Below are 21,591 nucleotides of genomic sequence, written 5' to 3'. Positions count from 1 at the left end.
TTCTTCTGCAGAACATGCTGAATGTTGGGCACAAGCTGTGTCTTATTTCTTACTATAGACAACGCAGGCTGCTAATGGAACAAAAGCATCTTCACTGCCATTGTGAGAAAGATTACGCCACAGGCCGGTCAAATTATGGGTAACAGATCAATGGGCAACCCTGAATAAGAAAAGTACTTTTCTCCATAAATAACACGGAATATTATTAAAGTTGATAATTTTAGACCAGTGATGATTTTTGTTGGTAATAATAATAATTCAAAATTAAAGGAAGCATGTCTCTTTAAATTAGGGGAATCTCTAATACAAACCGTAGGAAGAATGGCGCTCCCATATACCAGTCTTGATTTCCTGTCTGCTGGAGTGAGATGCACCTACTTTATTAAGAAGGAGATGGCCATTCATAAATTAGGTGCATCCCTGGCCCTCCATCCACCAGAAATTCAGATCTACACCAGCTATGGACTGTCATTTACATCCCCTCCCACAAAGGCTTCGTTCACATCTGCGTTCAACCTTTCCGTTCTGCTCCGTTATAGGAGCAGGAGAACGGAAAGGACGGATTCGGCATATAACTGAGCCGAACGGAGCCTACGGGCCCATAGACTATAATGGGGTCCATTAGGTTTCCGCTCAGAGGAAGATTTTTGAAGTGGAGACAAAAGTCCTGCATGCACAACTTTTGTCTCCGCTTTAAAAATCTTCCTCTGAGCGGAAACCTAACGGACCCCATTATAGTCTATGGGGTCCGTAGGCTCTGTTCGGCTCAGTTATGTGCCAAATCCGTCCTTTCCGTTCTCCTGCTCCTATAACGGAGCTCTGTTCCCTTAAAATGTGACCTCCACAACATCCCGCCCCTTAACAGTGACCCCAACAGCACCCCGCCCCTTAACACTGACCTCCATAGCGGACCGCCCCCTTAACTGTGACCTCCACAGTTTTCTGTCCCCTTAACAGAGACCTCCACCGCGCCTTTTCCTGTAACAGTGACGTTCACAGCATCCCATCCCCTTATCAGTGACCTCCACAGCAGCCCGCCCCTTTAACAGTGACCTCCACAGCGGCCACCCCTTTATTAGTGACCTCCACAGTACTCCATTTCCTTAACAGTGATTTCAACAACACCCCGTCTCCTTAACAGTAGCCTCTACAGCAATCTGCCACTTAACACCGACCTCCATAGCGGACCGTCCCCTTAGCTGTGACCTCCACAGCAGCCTGCCCCTAGGGTGGCGTTTTAGGCAGGACAGTCGATCTTTCAGACTCCCTGTCCTCCGTCCGGCGCAGGACCTGGATGGACACAGGGATGTCCTTTTGAACAGTTCACTCTCAGACAGCAGCACTGTGCTGTCTGAGCGGGAGCTGCAGGGAGAGAGTCACCCTCCCTCCCACCCCTGCAGCTGACAGAAGTTGATTTTTACCTTAATTTGTTCAATCCCTGTTGGCTGCGGAGTGGGAGGGGGCGTGGCTTAGCAGGATCTTGTGGTGGGGTTTCTAAGTTCGTCTTTTGAGGGTGGCCTGAATGGCCACCCTACCTGAGCATGAACTGAGACCTCCACAGCACTCCGCTCCCTAAACAGTGTCATCCACAGCGCCCTGCCCCTTTAAAGCTGACCTGCAGCAGTGATAAAAAATGGTTGGGTTGTTATGGAAACCTGGAGTAAAACTGTGTGTAAGTGGAGACTAAGGGCCTGCGAGCTTCTATTGGCTGATAAGGATCATGTGACCATGCTTCTATTGGCTAATGCATTTTTTGGGAATAACTCACACAGGGATGTCCTTTTGAACAGCTCACTCTAAGACAGCAGCATGTGCTGTCTGAGTGTGAGCTGCAGGGAGAAAGTCACCCTCCCTCCCACCCCTGCAGCTGACAGAAGTTGATTTTTACCTTCATTTTTTCAATCCCTGTCGGCTGAGGAGTGGGAGGGTGTGTGGCCTAACCAGATCTGGGCGTGGCTTAGCAGGACCTGGGGACGGGGTTTTTAAGTCCGTCTTTTGAGGCTGGCCTGAATTGCCACCCTACCTGCCCCCTGAACTGTGACCTCCACAGCACTCCACTCCATTAACAGTGTCATCCATAGCACCCTGCCCCTTTAAAGCTGACCTGCAGCAGTGAAGAAAAATGGTTGGGTTGTTATGGAAACCTGGGAGTAAAACTGTGTGTATGTGGAGACTAAGGGCCTGCGAGCTCCTATTGGCTGATAAGGGTCATGTGACCGTGTGTATGGCAATTGGGATATGAAGAGAAAGGCTTGTATTGGCTAATGCAGAATATCTCAGGAACTGTATGTCCTAGAGAGCTGCGACCCCCACAAGATTTCTTTCCAGGTAGCAAGGGATGTGTATACCAAGTTTAGTTGAAATCGATGGTTGCATTTTTGAGTGATTGCGGAACATACACACATACATATATACGTCCTTCTTTATATATACATACAGTACATACATATATACATACAGTACATACATATATACGTCCTTTATATATACATACAGTACATACATATATATGTCCTTCTTTATATATACATACAGTACATACATATATACATACAGTACATACATATATACATACAGTACATACATATATACGTCCTTCTTTATATATACATACAGTACATACATACATACAGTACATACATATATACGTCCTTTATATATACATACAGTACATACATATATACGTCCTTCTTTATATATACATACAGTACATACATATATACGTCCTTCTTTATATATACATACAGTACATACATATATACGTCCTTCTTTATATATACATACAGTACATACATATATACATACAATACATACATATATACGTCCTTCTTTATATATACATACAGTACATACATATATACGTCCTTCTCTATATATACATACAGTACATACATATATACGTCCTTCTTTATATATACATACAGTACATACATATATACGTCCTTCTTTATATATACATACAGTACATACATATATACATACAATACATACATATATACGTCCTTCTTTATATATACATACAGTACATACATATATACGTCCTTCTTTATATATATAGATAATAATCTAATGGGTATAAAGAGCATGTGGGCTCCTTGCCTTTCCTTTACCTCTTTGAACCAGTCAGGCTCAGAGAGGACCCGTCCCCTCTCCAGACGTGTCGGTTTTAGTAACTACCTGCATTTCCCATGTAATAATTCTGGAGCATCTTCTATTCTTATGACTCTATGTTCTACTGTTCCTTTATTACTTCTGTGAAAAGTTATGAATGAATTGCTAGCAGCTTGCAGTGAAGGACAAGCTGGGAATTACCAGTTGGGGATGTGTCCCTGCACAGTCTATCCAATCAATGCTGCCAGTGTCTGACTGTGCATGGACACCCCACCAACTGGTATCACCCATCTGGACCTTCATTGCAAACTGCTAGGAATTAATACATAACTTCTAGCAGAAATAATAAAGGAATGGCACATCATACAGTGATAAGAATAGATGCTCCAGAAGTGTTATTACATGGGGGATACAAGTAGTTACTAAACCAGACATTGCAGGAGAGGTGACAAGTCCTCGTTAAGTGAAGATGCTTGCCATGTCTCTGTGCCTGTGCTACCCAACCCTGTGGATCCTCGAGCCCAGATCAGTGGTTCTCCAGCAAAGGGAAGGTAAATTATTTCAATAGGGGTGTGAGACAAGCATGCGGCCGTCACATTTGTTGCCGCTTATCTCACGTAGAATAGAAGACAGGGTAGCTTAAAATTGCAAACTATCCAGTCTTCCTTTACCCGACAGCTATAACAGGCCTGTAAGGGTGGTTTTCATGGCAATTTTTCCTGTATTTTTGTCTACAAAAACCCTGCCGGACAGACATTAAATGAAAGTCTATGGTGTAAAATGCTTGTATCAGGAGTCAAACTCACCAGGTCGGCTGCAGAAGATTTTTCATTTTCAAGTTGGACTTTCAATTCTTCTTGAGCCGATGATAACTACAATACAAAACCATTGTATGTAAGTGACCGACTGGACAAAGTCACTGCTGAAACAGAAAGCTCAGATTCCCAGTATTTAGTATAGGTATAAATGTATCGCATCAGAGACTTTGATGGGATATCACTAGTACATGCCATTACCACCTGATCCGTGATGGTCCGACTACTGGGACTCCCCACCAATGCCACAAAGAACAGCTATAGGTAGATTCCAAATTATCCCTGGTCCAATTACTGATCCAATATTTTCTTACCCTCAGAACAAGATCATAAAAGTTTGTAGATTGTAAGCTCTTGTGGGCAGGGTCCTCTCCCTCTCTGTATCAGCCCGTTCATAATTTTGTGTTTAGCGTAATCGTATTTTTTTATTAAGTATGTTAAGGCTACATGACGTCATTTGTCGCGATACATATTTTATAATGGTAGTCTATGGTGTCGCACAACGACATGCTGCGACTGCAACACGACAGTCTCAAAAAACCATCAAAAAACCCATCAAAGATGGATTTTTGTGTGACTGTCATGTCGCAGTGCAACACCATGGACTACCGTTATAAAATGTTGCGTGACACATTGTAAAGGGAGAATATTAATTACCAATATTTATGCAAATATTAATAATTAATATTCATAAATAGGAGGAGTCGTCTACCGATGACTCCGCTATTTGACTTCCCTCTACACACATGTTGCACTGTAGTTGTACCCTATCTGTCGTGCGACACATGACGCAGTGTAGCCCTAGCTCTAACCCCCTCTTAGGCCCCTTGCAGATGAGCGTGTCCGGATTAGGTCCGGATGCGTCCCGGTGCATTGTGGCAAACCCGCGCGAGTGTGAACGCAATTGCAGTCAGTTTTGACTGCGATTGCGTTCCGATGTTCAGTTTTTATCGCGCAAGTGCAATGTGTTTTGCACACGCGTGATAAAAAACTGACTGTGGTACCCAGACCCGAACTTCTTCACAGAAGTCCAGGTTTGGGTTAGTTGTAGTGTAGATTGTATTATTTTCCCTTATAACATGGTTATAAGGGAAAATAATAGCATTCTGAATACAGAATGCATAGTACAATAGGGCTGGAGGGGTTAAAAATTTTTTTTTTTAAATTGAACTCACCTTAATCCACTTGTTCGCGCAGCCGGCTTCTCTTCTGTCTTGTTCTGTGAGGAATAGGACCTTTGATGACGTCACTACGTTCATCACATGGTCCGTCACATGATCCATCACTATGGTGATGGATCATGTGACGAACATAGTGACGTCATCAAAGGTCCTATTCTTCACAAAAGAAGACAGAAGAGAAGCCGGCTGCGCGAACAAGTGGATTAAGGTGAGTTTAATAATTTTTTATTTTTTTAACCCCTCCAGCCCTATTGTACTATGCATTCTGTATTCAGAATGCTATTATTTTTCCTTATAACCATGTTATAAGGGAAAATAATAATGATCGGGTCCCCACCCCGATCGTCACCTAGCAACCGTGCGTGAAAATCGCACTGCATCCGCACTTGCTTGCGATTTTCACGCAACCCTATTCATTTCTATGGGGCCTGTGTTGCGTGAAAAACGCACAAAGAGGAGCATTCTGCGATTTCCACGCAACGCACAAGTGATGCGTGAAAATCACCGCTCATGTGCACAGCCCCATAGAAATGAATGGGTCCGGATTCAGTGCGGGTGCAATGCGTTCACCTCACGCATTGCACCCGCGAGGAAATCTCGCCCGTGTGAAAGGGGCCTTAATGTACAGCGCCATGGAGGATGGGGGGGGGGATTTATTAATTTATTCCCGCCTTTGCATGAGAAATCTGGTGGAATGAAAAAGTAGCAAATTTTGGCGCACAGCATTGTTGACCAAAAATGTAGACAATTTTTGTGGTTTTATGCAGCGCTCGGCACTTTGGAAGAGTGGGTCTGGTTAGCTATGTTAAAGGGGTTCTCCAAGATTCATCTCCTATGCTTAGCGTTGGTAATCACTGTCAGGTATCGCCTGGTTACTGCAGCTCTGTTCCCATTCATCTGAATGCTGCAGTATCTAGGTAAGACCACCACATTGTGGATGTGTAGTGGCGATGCCTGGTTTGGTGGGGGCGCTGAGAGTGGTACTCCCATTGATGATGATCTATGCTCAGCATAGGACGTCAATAATTTGGAGAACCCTCCAGATTTATCAACTGCAACTTTTTTTTAAACAGTCGCAAAAAAGGCCTAATCCTCCTCCAGTTGGGAGCGGCAGACAAATGGCCTTTAAAGTTGCGCCCAGGTGCGTTGTTTGATAAATCTGGCCCCAAATTTCAGCACCGCAGATATGCATGTTACATATAGAGGTGCTTGGCACAGTCATATGGCCATTTCCATGTCAGATTAAGTGCATAATGGTTAAACGGTTGTTTGGGATTACATAACAGGGACAGCTTGATTTTTTTTTTATCCAGAAACCTTGGCACCCCCTAGATGGCTGTGTTTGATATTGCAGCATTCACTTGAATAATATCAAGCTGCAATACCAGACCCAATCTGTGTACTAAAGTGGCGCTCTTTCTGGAAAAAAAAAAACAGTACATCCCTTTTTTGCTAATCTCATAAAACTCCCCCCCCCCCCCAAAAAAAAACTTTAATAATTATATAAAAAGCATGAAATGAAAAGCATGTGTAGCCAGAAGTTGGGCAGTGCGGCGTCTCAGTAGTTAGCACTGTGGTCTGGTTTGACATTTGCCCAAAACAACATCAACATGGAGTTTGTATGTTCTTCCTGTGTTTGTGTGGCTTTGTTTCGGCACTCTGGTTTCCTCCCACTTGCTGATTTGGAATTTAGGTGAGACACAATGGGGGAGAGTGATGACAATGCCTGTGCAGCGCTTCTGAATATGTTAGTCCAATATAAATGCGTAAAAAGCCCCAATTAGACAAGGTGAGTAAAAAAAAAAAAAACTTACGGTACTTTCACACTAACGTTATTCTTTTCCGGCATTGAGTTCCGTCCTAGGGGCTCAATACCGGAAAAGAACTGATCAGTTTTATCCCCATGCATTCTGAATGGAGAGTAATCCGTTCGGGATGCATCAGGATGTCTTCAGTTCAGTCATTTTGACTTTTCAGGACGGAGATAATACCGCAGCATGCTGCGGTTTTATCTCCGTACAAAATTCCGGGACATTTGCCGAAATGCCGGATCTGGCATTTTTTCCCATTGAAATGCATTAATGCCGGATCCGGCCCCGAGTGTTCCGGAAAAACGGATCCGGCATTGCGGTCTGTGTATGCTCAAACAGCAAAAAATGTTAAAAAAAATAAATGCCGGATCTGTTTTTCCGGATGACACCAGAGAGACGGATCCGGCATTCCAATGCATTTGTTATACGGATCAGGATCCTGATCCGTCTGACAAATGCCATCAGTTTGCATACGTTTTGACGGATCCGGCAGGCAGTTCCGGCGACGGAACTGCCTGCTGGAATCCTCTGCTGCAGCTGTGAAAGTACCCTTAGGCTACTTTCACACTTGCGGCAGTGTGATCCGGCGGGCAGTTCTGTCGTCGGAACTGCCTGCCGGATCCCCCGATCTGCTGCTGATTGAAAGCATTTGTGAGATGGATCCGGATGCAGATCCGTCTCACAAATGCATTGCAAGGACGGATCCGTCTCTCCGCTTGTCATACGGACAGACGGATCAGTCTTGTATCTTTTTTCACATTTTTACCGGTCTGCGCATGTGCAGACTGGAAGGACGGATCCGGCATTCCGGTATTTTGAATGCCGGATCCAGCACTAATACATTCCTATGGGAAAACATGCTGGATACGGCGTTCAGGCAACTGACCATCACTGATGACCGCTGCAGCCAATCTCTGGCCTCAGTAGTCACTAGTGCATGAACAACACATGACTGCTGAGGACAGTGTTTGGCTGCAGCATCAGGTGAATGGTACGTGATCGCTGTAGACCCAGCAGGGACTGGAGCAGCCGGACATATTAAAGGTGAGTAAGGCTACATTCACATCTGCTAGTCTGTTGCGGCAGAGGAGCAGACTACTGGAATTATCATATCTGTCACTGCTGCGGCCTGCTGGATCTGTATTCAATGTTATGGGATCTCTTATGGGGTCTTGCGGTGTATTCTGCGGAAAACAAAATGCTGCATGCAGTGGTATTTTTCCATCAGAAAGCCAGCATTCATGCCGGAAGCCTGTGAATGGAGATCTGGGTGGCCCCGGTGGGGTCTAGGTATGCCGGATACGACAAATCCAGTTCCTATGCCAAACGCAGATCTGAACCTAGCCTAAGTTTTTTTTTTTTTTTTTTTTTTTTTTTACAGCGCTCGCCACTCCCTGCCTAATTTTAACGAATACTGGAGAACCTTTTAGGTTGGGGAAAATCACCCCGGGGTCTCTTTTGTATAAAATCCTAAAAAAAAAAAAAAGAATAAAAAGCGATAAAATTGTAATAGAAAACCCTTTCAGATTTTGTGATTAAAACCTATGTTAATAAAACACAATTATCCACATGATGCTAGAGTCAAGGGCGCTACGTCTGGCTTCTTCATGATCTAAAGGCAACAACGGGTTAGAACCTAAGAAGCAAAGAAATGTAACAATAAAGACAAATAGTTACATTTCAATTGAGGCGGTGAACAGTCGGCTACACTGTAACACATGAGCGCTGCTGCACGGACAATAATGGGACTCAATGAACTGTGTCCTGGCGTTACTCCGTGACATAATGCCGCCATATCTGCCCCTGTGATAAGCCTGTCTTCAGTGCAAAGCACATCTCACTTTGATAGGCTGTTTGTCATCTTTTCATCTCCTCCAAATAAGCCATCAATCTGGATGTACAAAACGGTTTTGTTCGCTGCTCTTTTTTCTGGCCAGTTTTCTTGCGGATCGAGAGAATGCTACAGGCTGGCTATTAACATGTTTAAAAAAGCCATCACTTAATGTCAAAAGTCACACCTTCTCAATGGCTCTTTGGTCTTCTTCCATTCTGACTCTCATGGCGCCCACATCCAGATCTAGAACAATAGAATTAAAAAGCAGAGCGTGAAATCTCATTCCCGTGACCGGGCATTCATAGCCCGCAGTGGAGGTCAGCGATGGGAGCCCTGGTCATTGCACGCTGGCCGAGTGTCCTGGCATTAGTGTGACCCCTCACAGCCGCCCTTGACATTCAGGGTCCTTTTCCTGCTGTTTGGCCGGCTGCCTAGAGAGAAATGAAGAAGTAAGTTCAAGAGCCAAGTGTGGCGTGGAGGACCTGCTGCATTTCATCAATGCCAGTGCTGGACATCTCCGCTGTTAGTCACAGCAAATACGACGAGGTTTAGCAGGTGGTTCTCCGGAGCTGAAAGGCTTGTATGAAAAGATAAAAAGACTCATTAAATCATATGACAAACATGTGGGAGAATATGGTTTGTGTCCCCTTAAAAGATTAATGCTCATAATAGCCGCTAATGGGAAAATAAGATGCGGTCCTTTATCAGCGCTGCTCTGACAATGGCGGGGAGTTCATCGTAGGATGTATGGCAGGTTTCTGGTTTACAAAAATTGGAAATTTTTGTGCTGCATTTTGCACAGAAATTACATTTGCTCTGTTTTAGGACTCAGGAACACAAACATATTTCCTTTCCGTGTCCGTTCCATTTTTTTTCTTTTGCGGACCTTATGTGGGAACCATTCATTTCAATGGGTCCGTAGGTCCGTTCCGCAAGAAAATAGAACATGTCCTATTATTTTCCGCATTACGGACAAGGATAGGACTGTTTTATTAGGGGAATGCACACGGACGTCATCCGTATTTTTGGCAGTTCCGTATTTTGCGTACCGCAAAATACATACGGTGATGTGCATGAGCCCTTACACTGCTCTTGCCACTTGTAAAAACCATGGGCATGGCTTAGTGGGAGGGGGTAAACTACAGCTCAAATCTATGCCAGCTCCTCGCCATACCTGATCTGCATTTCTGGCAAACAGACTGCCGGAAGATGCGCCAAAGTTATTAAAGAAGCCAGCACCTTTTTAATAAATTTGGCAGCGCAATGAGGACCCGTTCACATCTCTGTTTCGGGGACCTGGCTGCCGGATCCGGCGCAAATGCTGGCTGTCAAGCGGACAAAAAAAAACACTTTTTTTTTGTCCAGCCCAAACCCGGCATATATCATCCGGATAACCGCCAGACCTCTTTGCAGTCAATGGGGATCTGGCGGTGAAGTAGAGGATCCGGCAAGTTGCTCTGTGCCGGAAATACCTGGCAGATCTCCAAACGGTGATGTGAACGGGGCCTTAATGACAATGTTAACAATTTGATCTCAAAGTTTTACTGGTGAGTCCTTGGAAAAGTGTCGTAGTGGTAAGCCCTCTTCTAGCACTGGGCCATGGCTTCAAAGGGGATGTCATAACCTGTGCCCAATACAACTTACCTTTCTGCTGTTCCATTCCTGGCCTCTTCCGGTGACATGCTGTTGTAGGACATGTGACCACTGAAGCGGCCGGGAACAGCCAGAACTGTGAGATGGGGAATTGGGCACAGATTACGGCCGTTGGGTTTTACGGCTTGGACAATCCCTTTAAATCTTGATTCGAGAAATGCAGGTATCTTCAAGTGGTAAGAGGGAGACAGGATGACAGGTCCAAGCACTACAACTTCTTCAGCCTTACTTAATTTAGTCTTAGCAACACAGGCACGATTTCTTTAAGGGCTCATGCACACGAACGTGCGCATTTTGCGGCCCGCAAAACACGGATGCCACCAGTGAGCGTTCCACAATTTTAAGTACGGACCCATTATAGAAATGCCTATTATTGTCCGCAAAACGGACAAGAATAGGACATGATCGAAAATATTTGCGGGGCCACGGAACGGAACAACGGATGAGGACAGCACACGGAGTGCTGTCCGCATCTTTTGCGGCCCCCTTGAAGTGAATGGGTCCGCGGCTCGGATGCGGAACCAAGCCACGTTCGTGTGAATGCTCCCTAACAGTCATTGGCAACCTACCTACCACACGCACACCTAGTACTGTGCCCAGAACACCTTGGTGGAAAAAAGGGGCTGCAAATTATAACCCTTACAGACCCCTCCCAGGTGGGTGACACGGCTTCACTATACGACATCCCCACGCCGGTGAGCTGGGGCAGTATTAAACTCCCAAGATGGCCGCTGGGACGTCCTTCCTACACTAGGGCTGGGTTACAGCTACGCTGCCAATAAAACCCACAATTATATATAAAAAGGAGGGGTGAGTACCACCACACTGCCTTACATCTTTTCTAAGCAATCCTATAGATCAGCTGCCGTAAACATACAGCTAGTTCAACAGGATTCCCTTATTATATACTATAAAGATGTTATATAAAATATGAAGAGAAAGTAACTGAGAATATATAAATTAAGTTTAAAGGGAATGTCCAGGGTTATGACATGGATATGATTCTCCGATTGTGGCAGTCCAACTCCCTGCACCCCGCTGATCAACGGTGACCACGTGGCTCCGGAGCCGGAAGTCATTGCCGGGACGGCACAGCTATTTCCACTCTGGAGCTAGTAACTGCAGAGCTGAAGTGAACGACAGCTACACGGTAAGAGCTGATTAGTGGGGGTGCCGAGTGTCGGACCTGAGGATAGGCCATCAATAACAAAATCCTGGACTACCCTTTGAAATAATGTATGTATGTATTGATGATTCAGAACCCTGATCTTGGGGTCCACAAAAGATGAAGGTGCACAGAGCCCCCCATTCTCTGTACTGCATAGTTATAGGTGAGTGTTGTACCGTTCCAGATTACAGACGTACTCTACCCTAGAAGTAATCTACAACCCCTTAAAGGGAACCTGTCACCAGGATTTTGTGTATAAAGCTGAGGACATGGGTTGCTAGATGGCCACTAGCACATCTGAAATACCCAGTCTCCATAGCTCTGTGTGCTTTTATTGTGTAAAAAAAAACAACGATTTGATACATATGCAAATTCACCTGAGATGAGTCCTGTCCCTGACTCCTCTCACATACCGGACTCATCTCAGGTGAATTTGCATATGTATCAAATCGTTTTTTTTACACAATAAAAGCACACAGAGCTATGGGGACTGGGTATTGCGGATGTACTAGCGGCCATCTAGCAACCCATGTCCTCAGCTCTACACACAAAATCCTGGTGACAGGTTCCCTTTAATACAGGTCCAATGAAGCATGTCACTATTTTGTGGTGACATTTATTTTCTTTGAGGAACCCGTAAAAATTGTTACTTTCAGAGTAAATGGTAAAGAAAATAACACTGAATATCAAATGAGAATAAGGAAATTAAGGTATTTACTGTAATGCTCAACTTTTTATGCGCTGTAAATGTGAAGTATGGATCAAAAGGTTTTTTTTTTATGCGCGTGGCAAGGAATGGGGAGCGGTGGAGTCGGTGGGACTGGCACAGTTATCTTCATTTACTCTACTTTTTTGCCATAAATGAAGTCAGAAACCCAGGGCAGCTCAGAGCTTCCACAGATTTCAGATTAGCACAGGGGATATCAAGGCCTGAGTAGAAATCACCAGTCTTGATAAATCTCCCCCTATATTTCCAGCCTAATTTTTGTTACTCCCAATCTAACAGCACAGTATCGGCAGCACCCTGGGCATGGAGTGCTCTTCAGGGTGCACTCAGACGTGGCAACATCAAGACTCCCCCCATGTTATCCTATGGGGCTGAAAACTGTCTTTCCCTGCGCTATTTTAGGGTTGATGCGCACAAACGTATATTGTTTCCGTTCCTTTTTTTTTTTTGCGGCCCGTATGTGGAACCAATTTCTTTAATGGGTCCGCAAAAAAAAAACAAAGTGACTCCGTCTGCATTCTGTGTCTGTATGTCCGTTCCGCAAAAAAATAGAACATGTCCTAATATTGTCCGCATTACGGACAAGGATAGGACTGTTGTATTAGGGGCCAGCTGTTCCGTTCCGCAAAATACGGAATGCACGCGGACCTCATCCGTATTTTTTGCAGATCCGTGTTTTGCGGACCACAAAATACATACGGTCGTGTGCTGTGTAATTTACATTCCGCAACTTAAATAATGTTGTGTTGCAGATGTTCTGTATGAGAATCTCTCAATTTAATTAAATGGGAAACTGATTCTGCCGTGGAAACCACTGCGGAAAAATCCAGTTTTATTGGCGGATTTTTCCGCAGAGTTTTCCGCTGAATAGAATGGAGAGATTCTCATACAGAAAATTCGCGACATAATTCACACCAAAACAATCCGCAAATCTGTAAAACTCTGCACCTGCGCGGATTTTCTGGCGGGAAAATTCTGCCACGTAGGAGTGCACCCTCCCAGAGCTTTAAGCGCAACTCTCCGCATTTTACCTAATGAGCGGATGTGCTGGTCTTTCTCCTTCAGAACCATTTCCAGCTGGTGGACGCTGTCCTGCAGGGCATCCGTTTTCTCCTTCAGCTCCTCGTTTTCTTCCAGCAGCTTCTCTTTCTCCGGGTCATCTTCTGATTGGTAAATGATCTGCAATATCAGAAAGTCTTTTATTTTTACGGGACGGGACAAAGGGGCTTCCCGCCCCGCCGCTGTGTAGTGGTAATCATCCCGCGTGCTCATCATATCATTTTTCTGAATTCTGCTGCATATTTAAAATATGAATAGAAAAAAAAAAAAGCTTCTTGAAAGCCGCCAGTACATTACACACAAAAGCTATAAACACATGGGGACGGTTTTATTGACAGGGATAATGCTTATCATACTGTTTTGTGCGCCCTCATCATTCAGGTCAATTTATTTCGGAGGCTGTGTCCAGGAAGGCAGCTGGAGCCTGCACACCCACACTTCCCTCTATGGGTTTAGGACAGGGGCTGCTCGTAACTAGGCAAAAAGCGAGGAGTTTTGTGGCCGGACAAACTCTGGGGGGTTGCGGAGAGCAGCGGTTAGGAGGGGGGCTTGTTGTCTTTGTGCCGTTCCTCTGTGACAGTGCTGCTAGTGTCACAAGGAGCACATCACATGTCAAAGCAAGTGAAGTTTTCAGCCTGGAAGCCGCATGGAGTCCATCAGGCCCACAGATATCGGCACAGTTGGCTTTCTACATGGCGCTGCAGCCACCCGGAGGCCATTCATATTCTGAACATTAACGTGGCTTTGCATGCTTGTCACACATAGCACCGTGCAGGCGCCTAATGCTATTGAGCACTTCACTTAAAATCTCTGGGCAAACAGTGATTACCTTGTAAGACGGCTTCAGGAGAACGCCCCACAAAAGGCTCTAAAGTTATCATTTTAGGAGAGCAAGCTCATTTACATTTTTATTATGCGCGCCTTTTGTTTCAATCTTGCCAAAAAAAAAAGTCTTTTTCTAACGGGGTGGACGCTTATCGCCGCTCATACCCTCATTCAAAGCCTTTCATGGTAACAGGAGATACCATGTTAGGGCCGTCTAGACGTACTGTACACTTCTAAAGCCTTCCGCAACATGGAAACGGCATGCTATGCCTTAGGGCTCGTGCAGACGACTGTACCTTGGAACCGAACCCGAGTTCGGGAAATGTTTTTTTTACAGTACAAATTAATTTATGAAGTTATTGCGCGAAGTGGAGACTTCGCGGAGCAATAACTTCGGCTCATCGGAGCCAATACATTCTAATACTGTACGGAGCTCCTGCTCCGTACAGTATTAGAAAGAAGTTTTATGCGAATCGACTTCGGATGTTTCATCCGAAGTAGATTCGCTCATCCCAAGTCATGACGCTAGGGAAGCAGGACACCACTGCGGCCAGTGATTGGCTGCAGCGGCATTAAAACGGACGTTTACATCCAGGGACCCGAGTGGAGCAGTGGAGGCTGCACAGCGCAGGAGCTGGTAAGTATGCTACCCTACACAGGTCTGCCCAAACATTCGCAACCCATTTAAGGGTTGTCCAAGTTATAGAGAAACTCGGGCAACCCCTGTAAAGGGAATAAAATAACAAATTAATGGATGCCCACTCATTTTCTCTGCTGCTTCTTCCACTGCGGACGTTATCTTGCTGGCTGCAGTGGTGCACACAAGTCACCGCTGCAGCCAATCACCGGCCTCAGCCATGCATGGGACGTCTCTGGTCTCTGCTGAGGCCGGTGATTGGCTTCAGCGGTAAGCTGAATGCACCAAACATCATCACTGAAGAACCAAATAGCACCGGTGAGAACCAGAGCTCAGTGCAAGGAGAAAGAGAGGCAGAGGAGAAAGCAGATAAGCATCCATTCATTAGATATTTTAGGCCATTTACAGAGGTTGCCTGAGTTTTTATATAACTCGGACAACCCTTTGAAAGGGATTCTGTCACCAGGAAATTCAATGAGAAACCAGACACAATGTCTTGTAGGGCTAGTTCAACTGAATGTAAAGATACCTTTCACTTAGCAATCCGTTGCTTCATTCTGGAGAAAAAAGTACTCTAAATCCATATGCAAATGAGCAGTTAGGTGCACAGAGGGTGGGTTCAAGCCACTCTGTTGCTCCTCCTGCTTCCTCTGTTAGCCCCTCCCTCTCCTTCATGACTGAATGAGCCAGGGTCCTGTATAGTCATCTTGCCTGGCCCTGTCTATCAATGGGAGGGAGAGGCTGAAGGCAGAGGAAGCAGGAGGAGCCAGGGTGCACAGAGTGGCGTATTTGGAGTGTCTTTGGGGGCATTTCAGACAGCAATGAAGACCTGCTTTCAGCTGATGATTCTGCTACTGTTCTGCCTCTCCATTCATTTCGGAGGGCCCCGAGGGATACAAGGTTTCTGTTCTCATGATCACTGGAGGTCCCAGCAGTAGGTACCCCCACCCGGTCCAATAGGTATCCCCTATCCTGTGGAATAAAATCTGTTCTTATTAACCTAATAGTCACATTAAAATTGGAAAAACCCTCATGAAAATGTTACTCTCTTTAAATCGTAGATGACTGAAGTAAAAATTGTTGGCGCACAACTCCTGGGACACAATTGCATTTCTAACCCCTTAGTGACACACACACACAAACACCAATGTTAGCATTAAGATTCAGTAACATTTTCCCCTTCTCTGTTCCGGAAGTCCTAACTTTTTAATTTTTTATTCTAAAAACTGTTCTTGATTTTGCGGGATGAGTATTTTTTAAGGAACCATTTTTGGGTACATATAATCTATTAAATAACTTTAATTTTTTTGTTTTTAGGGGGAAAGATAAAAAAAAACCTGCAAATTGGGTCAATATATATATATATATATATATATATATATATATATATATTTTTTTTTTTTTTTTTCTCCTGCAGGCTGTCAGCGCACCAACTACCCCCCCCTCCCCCACCTGAAGAGGAGAGGGCTGTTTTAGCTCCTTATATCTGGGTATTGGTAACAGCTAGAGATATGATCCTTTTTTGAAAACTGGCTTTTCAAGCTTTGAAACAAAACCAGAATCACAGCATTATCTCCACAACATCGGAAGATATAGCTGTTAGAAATTAGGATGGCAGTGAATGCAGCTGAAAATGAAAGTAAAAGTAAGTTTCACTGCTTTCACTCCCAACTCCATTTCTATCAGTTAAATCACCTGATGTGGTGGAGATAATGCTGTGATTCTGGCCTTATTTGAGAACTTGGAATGCCATTTTTCAAACAAGACCAGGCCCATTCCTAGCTTCTACAAATCCCGAGATATGAGCAGCTACAGCATCCCCCCCCCCCCCCCCCCCGCACTGCTGCTGAAGCTCTGCTCGGGCTGAACTGTCAACTCCTTCTCTTCCAATCTATGCGGATTATGAAGCAACGTCAGGGAATTAAAGTAAGGGTTTGTCAACATCTCGCCAATTGTTTACATTTTTTCCTTTGATGGGTCTGTTTATATGTGGTGAATATGCTGCAAATTGCGGGTGGAAAGTCTGCTGCATGTTACCCTACAAGCAAAATTAGATTTTACCAAATCCCATCCACATACAGCAGAAAAAAATCTGCAGTGGAAATTTACCTGAGGAAATTTAAATTGCCATATGTCAATTTATGCTGCGGATTTCCTACATGGATTTCACCCTTTGCAATGCAAAACGTGAATTCCGCAACAAAATCATGTAACTCAAGCTGATTTTTCCCATTGAATTTACAGTCCATACTCTATGAGGGCTGTCTCAGGAAGAAAACCCCTTCTTCAAAGACAGCCACAGTGGCAGTGTGGATTGTAGGACCCCCAGCACTCAGCTGTAATCACGGGTTGGTTCTGACAAAGAGAGGGCACTATTCTGATAATACATTCCCGTTAGGTCTCCTTTACACACACTGGGGCAGATTTACTACTGCAACTTCACTTGGCTAACACTACCTTTATTAAGGGTTTTTACGCCATACTTGACAAGGAAGGGCGTGGCTTAAGACGTGACAATGTGCGTCAAAATTGTGGCTGAATTTCGCCACAAAATTCTGGTGGAAACTAAGCCAACTAAAAGATGGTATTTATGAGACTCCTTATGCTATTTTCTTGGCATAAAAAAGTTGCTAATTTTGGAAATTTTAGATTTTTTGGTGGTTTTTCTCCATCTTACCACTTTTCAAATAAAGTGGCCAGTGCAGGCGCAAGGAGGCTGGGCAGATTTATAATACTTTAGAATTTAACCTCACTTTAAAGCTGCTCTGTGATTGGTTTCTACTAGAAGCAAGGCCACAATATCTTTTAGTTTTGATAAATGTGTTTTTAGGCTTGGCCTGCATGGTGACTAAGGGTTGTGGTAAAATCACAGATGAGACTGTGATAATAATTCCTATGAGGAAAATGTAATTGGCTTGCAACTATAGGAAAAGTTCCAACAGGTTTAAAAGGGTTTTCCAGTGCTTTTATATTGGTTTCATCAATATCTGATAGGCGGTGGTCTGATACCCCACACCTACCCCAATCAGCTGCTCTGCAGTAGCTCCGGTGACAGAACTACACATTAACATCCGTTGTGTAGTGGACATAGCTGGTACAATGCATTTGGAAACTCTTTCAGTTTTTCACATTTTATGTTGCGGCCTTCTGCTAAAATGAAGAAAAAAAAAGTTTTTCCCTATCGTTCTGTACTCAATACCCCATAATGAAAAAGTAAAAACAGACTTTTATAATTTTTTTGCAAATTTATTAAAACAGGAAAAACTAATATTTTGCATGGACATAACTATTCAGATTCTTTGGTATGCTTGAAATTTAGCTCTGAGGGCCTCCCGTTCCTACACCTTGATTGGAGTACACCTGTGGTAAATTCAGTTGACTGGACATGACTTCGAAAGATATACCCCTGTCTCTCACAGTTGACAATGCATATCAGAGCCAAAACCAAGCCGTGAGGAGATAAGAACTGCCTGTACAGGTCAGAGACAGGATTGTGTGGAGACACAGATCTGGAGAAGGGTACAATAAAGTTTTCTGCTGCACTGAAAGTTCCCAAGATCACAGAGGCCTCCATAATTTTTAAAAGGAAAATGTTTTGAACAACCAGGACTCTTCCTACAGCTGGACGTCCCACCTAACTAAGTAATAAGGGGAGAAGGGCGTTGGTAAGGGAGGTGACCAAGGACCCAATGGTCACTCTGGCTGAGCTCCAACAATGCTGTGTGCAGATGGGAGAAACTTCTAGAAGGTCGACCATTACTGAAGTACTCCACCAATCTGGGCTTTATGGCAGCCTCTCCTCAGTAAAAACACATGAAAGCCACACTGGAGATTGCAAAAAGCACCTAAAAGACTCTCAGACTGTAAGAAACAAGATTCTCTGGTCTGACGAAACCAAGATTGAACTTGATTACTATCCGTATTAAAGATTTTATAATGAGATATATTGTCACAATAGTTTTTAAAGTAAAGGGCATGTATGAAAAAAGAAGTGACTTTTTAAAAAATACCTTTATTAAATACAAACCGGATTCCAAAAAAGTTGGGACACTAAACAAATTGTGAATAAAAACTGAATGCAATGATGTGGAGATGGCAAATGTCAATATTTTATTTGTAATAGAACGTAGATGACAGATCAAACGTTTAATCCGAGTAAATGTATCATTTTAAAGGAAAAATACGTTGATTCAAAATTTCACAGTGTCAACAAATCCCCAAAAAGTTGGGACAAGTAGCAATAAGAGGCTGGAAAAAGTAAATTTGAGCATAACGAAGAGCTGGAAGACCAATTAACACTAATTAGGTCAATTGGCAACATGATTGGGTATAAAAAGAGCTTCTCAGAGTGGCAGTGTCTCTCAGAAGCCAAGATGGGTAGAGGATCACCAATACCCACAATGTTGCGCAGAAAGATAGTGGAGCAATATCAGAAAGGTGTTACCCAGCGAAAAATTGCAAAGACTTTGCATCTATCATCATCAACTGTGCATAACATCATCCGAAGATTCAGAGAATCTGGAACAATCTCTGTGCGTAAGGGTCAAGGCCGTAAAACCATACTGGATGCCCGTGATCTCCGGGCCCTTAAACGACACTGCACCACAAACAGGAATGCTACTGTAAAGGAAATCACAGAATGGGCTCAGGAATACTTCCAGAAACCATTGTCAGTGAACACAATCCACCGTGCCATCCGCCGTTGCCAGCTGAAACTCTACAGTGCAAAGAAGAAGCCATTTCTAAGCAAGATCCACAAGCTCAGGCGTTTTCACTGGGCCAGGGAGAGCATTGCTATTTCTAAACTTGAGAAACTGGTCACCTCGGTCCCCAGACGTCTGTTGAGTGTTGTAAGAAGAAGGGGAGATGCCACACAGTGGTGAAAATGGCCTTGTCCCAACTTTTTGGGGATTTGTTGACACCATGAAATTCTGATTCAACATATTTTTCCCTTAAAATGGTGCATTTTCTCAGTTTAAACTTTTGTTCCGTGATTTATGTTCTATTCTGAATAAAATATTAGAAGTTGGCACCTCCACATCATTGCATTCAGTTTTTATTCACGATTTGTATAGTGTCCCAACTTTTTTGGAATCCGGTTTGTATTAAAGTGGGTATAGGTATGTATATACCAACAGTGAAAAGACTACATTAACTGAGATTACTCAGTGGGGGAGTAGTAGCCCCTTAGACGAAAAACACACATAATGACACGGTATACACTTAATTAGATGGGTACGGGGAAAAAAGTTCTAGCCCGATAATTGCAGGGTTAGAAACAGGAACCAGCTACCCCTAGAATCCCTAGAGGTCTGCTGTGCCCAGGGCGGCCCCCTGATGGTGGAGGTTCCCTGTCCCCGAACCTAGTGCTAACCGGTCCCTAAATTTCCCTACATAAAAAATGCTCCAGGATGAAAAAAGTTAAGAATAAATGGTGCTCTTTATGGATGAATGTCACCGTTACTCTCCATAGATCAAAATCTGATAATCACTAGTAATTCCCAAAATCTGATAATCACTTCAGATTAAAGTGAATAAACGCGTCGGGGATTACTAGTGATTATCAGATTTTGGAAATTACTAGTGATTATCAGATTTTGATCTATAGAGAGTAACGGTGACATTCATCCATAAAGAGCACTTCATCAAGCAGTACACTAATGAATTTTTGGCTAACCATTAAAAACAATATATTGAGAGCGGATTACGTGTGGATTTTGGTGTGGAAAATGCAAGCATGCTGTGTGAACATAGCCTTAAATTCACAACATGGCAATTAATGATGCAGATTTGTATGGCGGATTTCACCCTTAGCAATGCACAAAGTTTGATTTTCCAGTGATTCCACAGAATAATCTGAACCAAATCTGCATGTAACACAAGTCTAAAAGATGGGCCCCTAGCCCCCCCACCCCCTGGCACATGGCATACTGCACAGGCAGCGTACAGAATCTCAACCAGTCTAGGCTTCCAAAAATATTTGTGTAGATTACTGAAAGGGTCACTATATTTTAACAAAACTTTTAATGCCATAGAGACCTATCAAAAGCTGTGATCGGTGGAGGTCTGAGTGCTGAGACCTCCACCAATACCTAGAACGAGGTTCCTTATATCGCTCTCTCTCCTCACTGCACAAGACAGGATCCGTAAAAATCTATGGGCCCATCTTGATTTCATCCTCGGCAATGAGAAGAGAGTACAATATGCGTGCGCGCTTCTCTTCCCTCGTTCTAGGGATTGTGGGGGTCTCAGTATTCAGACCCCCAACCGATCTAAACTTTATGACATATCAAAGGTTTTGTGAAAAGTTAGTGACCCTTTAACAAACTACCCAATTTATTATTATAGATGCGCGAGATGACTTGTAGGTACAGAGGCCGGCCAACCGGTACCATCTTTCATCAGAGACCTGTCTTCTGAAAGGCCCCCATCATCATCTTGAAGAGTCTTGCCGCTGCCCGCCAGCATGGAAACAGATAATATGTGCATGTAGCTTTACAGTGGGCCCCCAGGATACATTTTTACTGGTGGGCCCAAGGCATCCCGGTCCGACACTAGCCCCTGCAGTTGTTCTCTATAAAAAGACTTCTAGGAATTAGGTCTCATCCACACACCTTAAGGATGGCACGCTCACCCATTTATTTCCATCCGGCCAATCACCGCTCAGTGTTTTCTGTTTTTCCATTCCATAAATTATTAAAAACATGTTTTATTCTGGTCCATTTTGGGGGGGGGGGGGGGGGGGAAGGATTGCATAGGGAAGGTATCCG

At 44.0% G+C, this 21,591-nt stretch overlaps 1 protein-coding gene across 2 annotated transcripts in view; it reads right to left on the bottom strand.

Annotated features, from left to right (window-relative positions):
- Positions 1 to 21,591, bottom strand: part of C5H10orf67 (chromosome 5 C10orf67 homolog) — a 202,828-nt gene that overhangs the window by 143,798 nt on the left and 37,439 nt on the right. For both annotated transcript variants that reach the window (XR_005779333.1, XM_040434424.1), the window contains exons 6-8: positions 13,332 to 13,479; positions 8,937 to 8,995; positions 3,918 to 3,983 (exon numbers count right to left, since the gene is read on the bottom strand). Coding sequence is in view for 1 of the 2 variants with exons in the window: in XM_040434424.1 (XP_040290358.1) it covers positions 3,918 to 3,983; positions 8,937 to 8,995; positions 13,332 to 13,479 (273 nt within the window). In the remaining variant the exon portion in view is untranslated. The remainder of the gene's footprint in view (positions 1 to 3,917; positions 3,984 to 8,936; positions 8,996 to 13,331; positions 13,480 to 21,591) is intronic.

This window comes from Bufo bufo, chromosome 5 (genome assembly GCF_905171765.1).
Source record: "Bufo bufo chromosome 5, aBufBuf1.1, whole genome shotgun sequence".
NCBI classification, from domain to species: Eukaryota; Metazoa; Chordata; class Amphibia; order Anura; family Bufonidae; genus Bufo; species Bufo bufo.
Note: the sequence above shows the minus strand (reverse complement) of the source record. Positions and strands in the feature narration are given on the sequence as shown.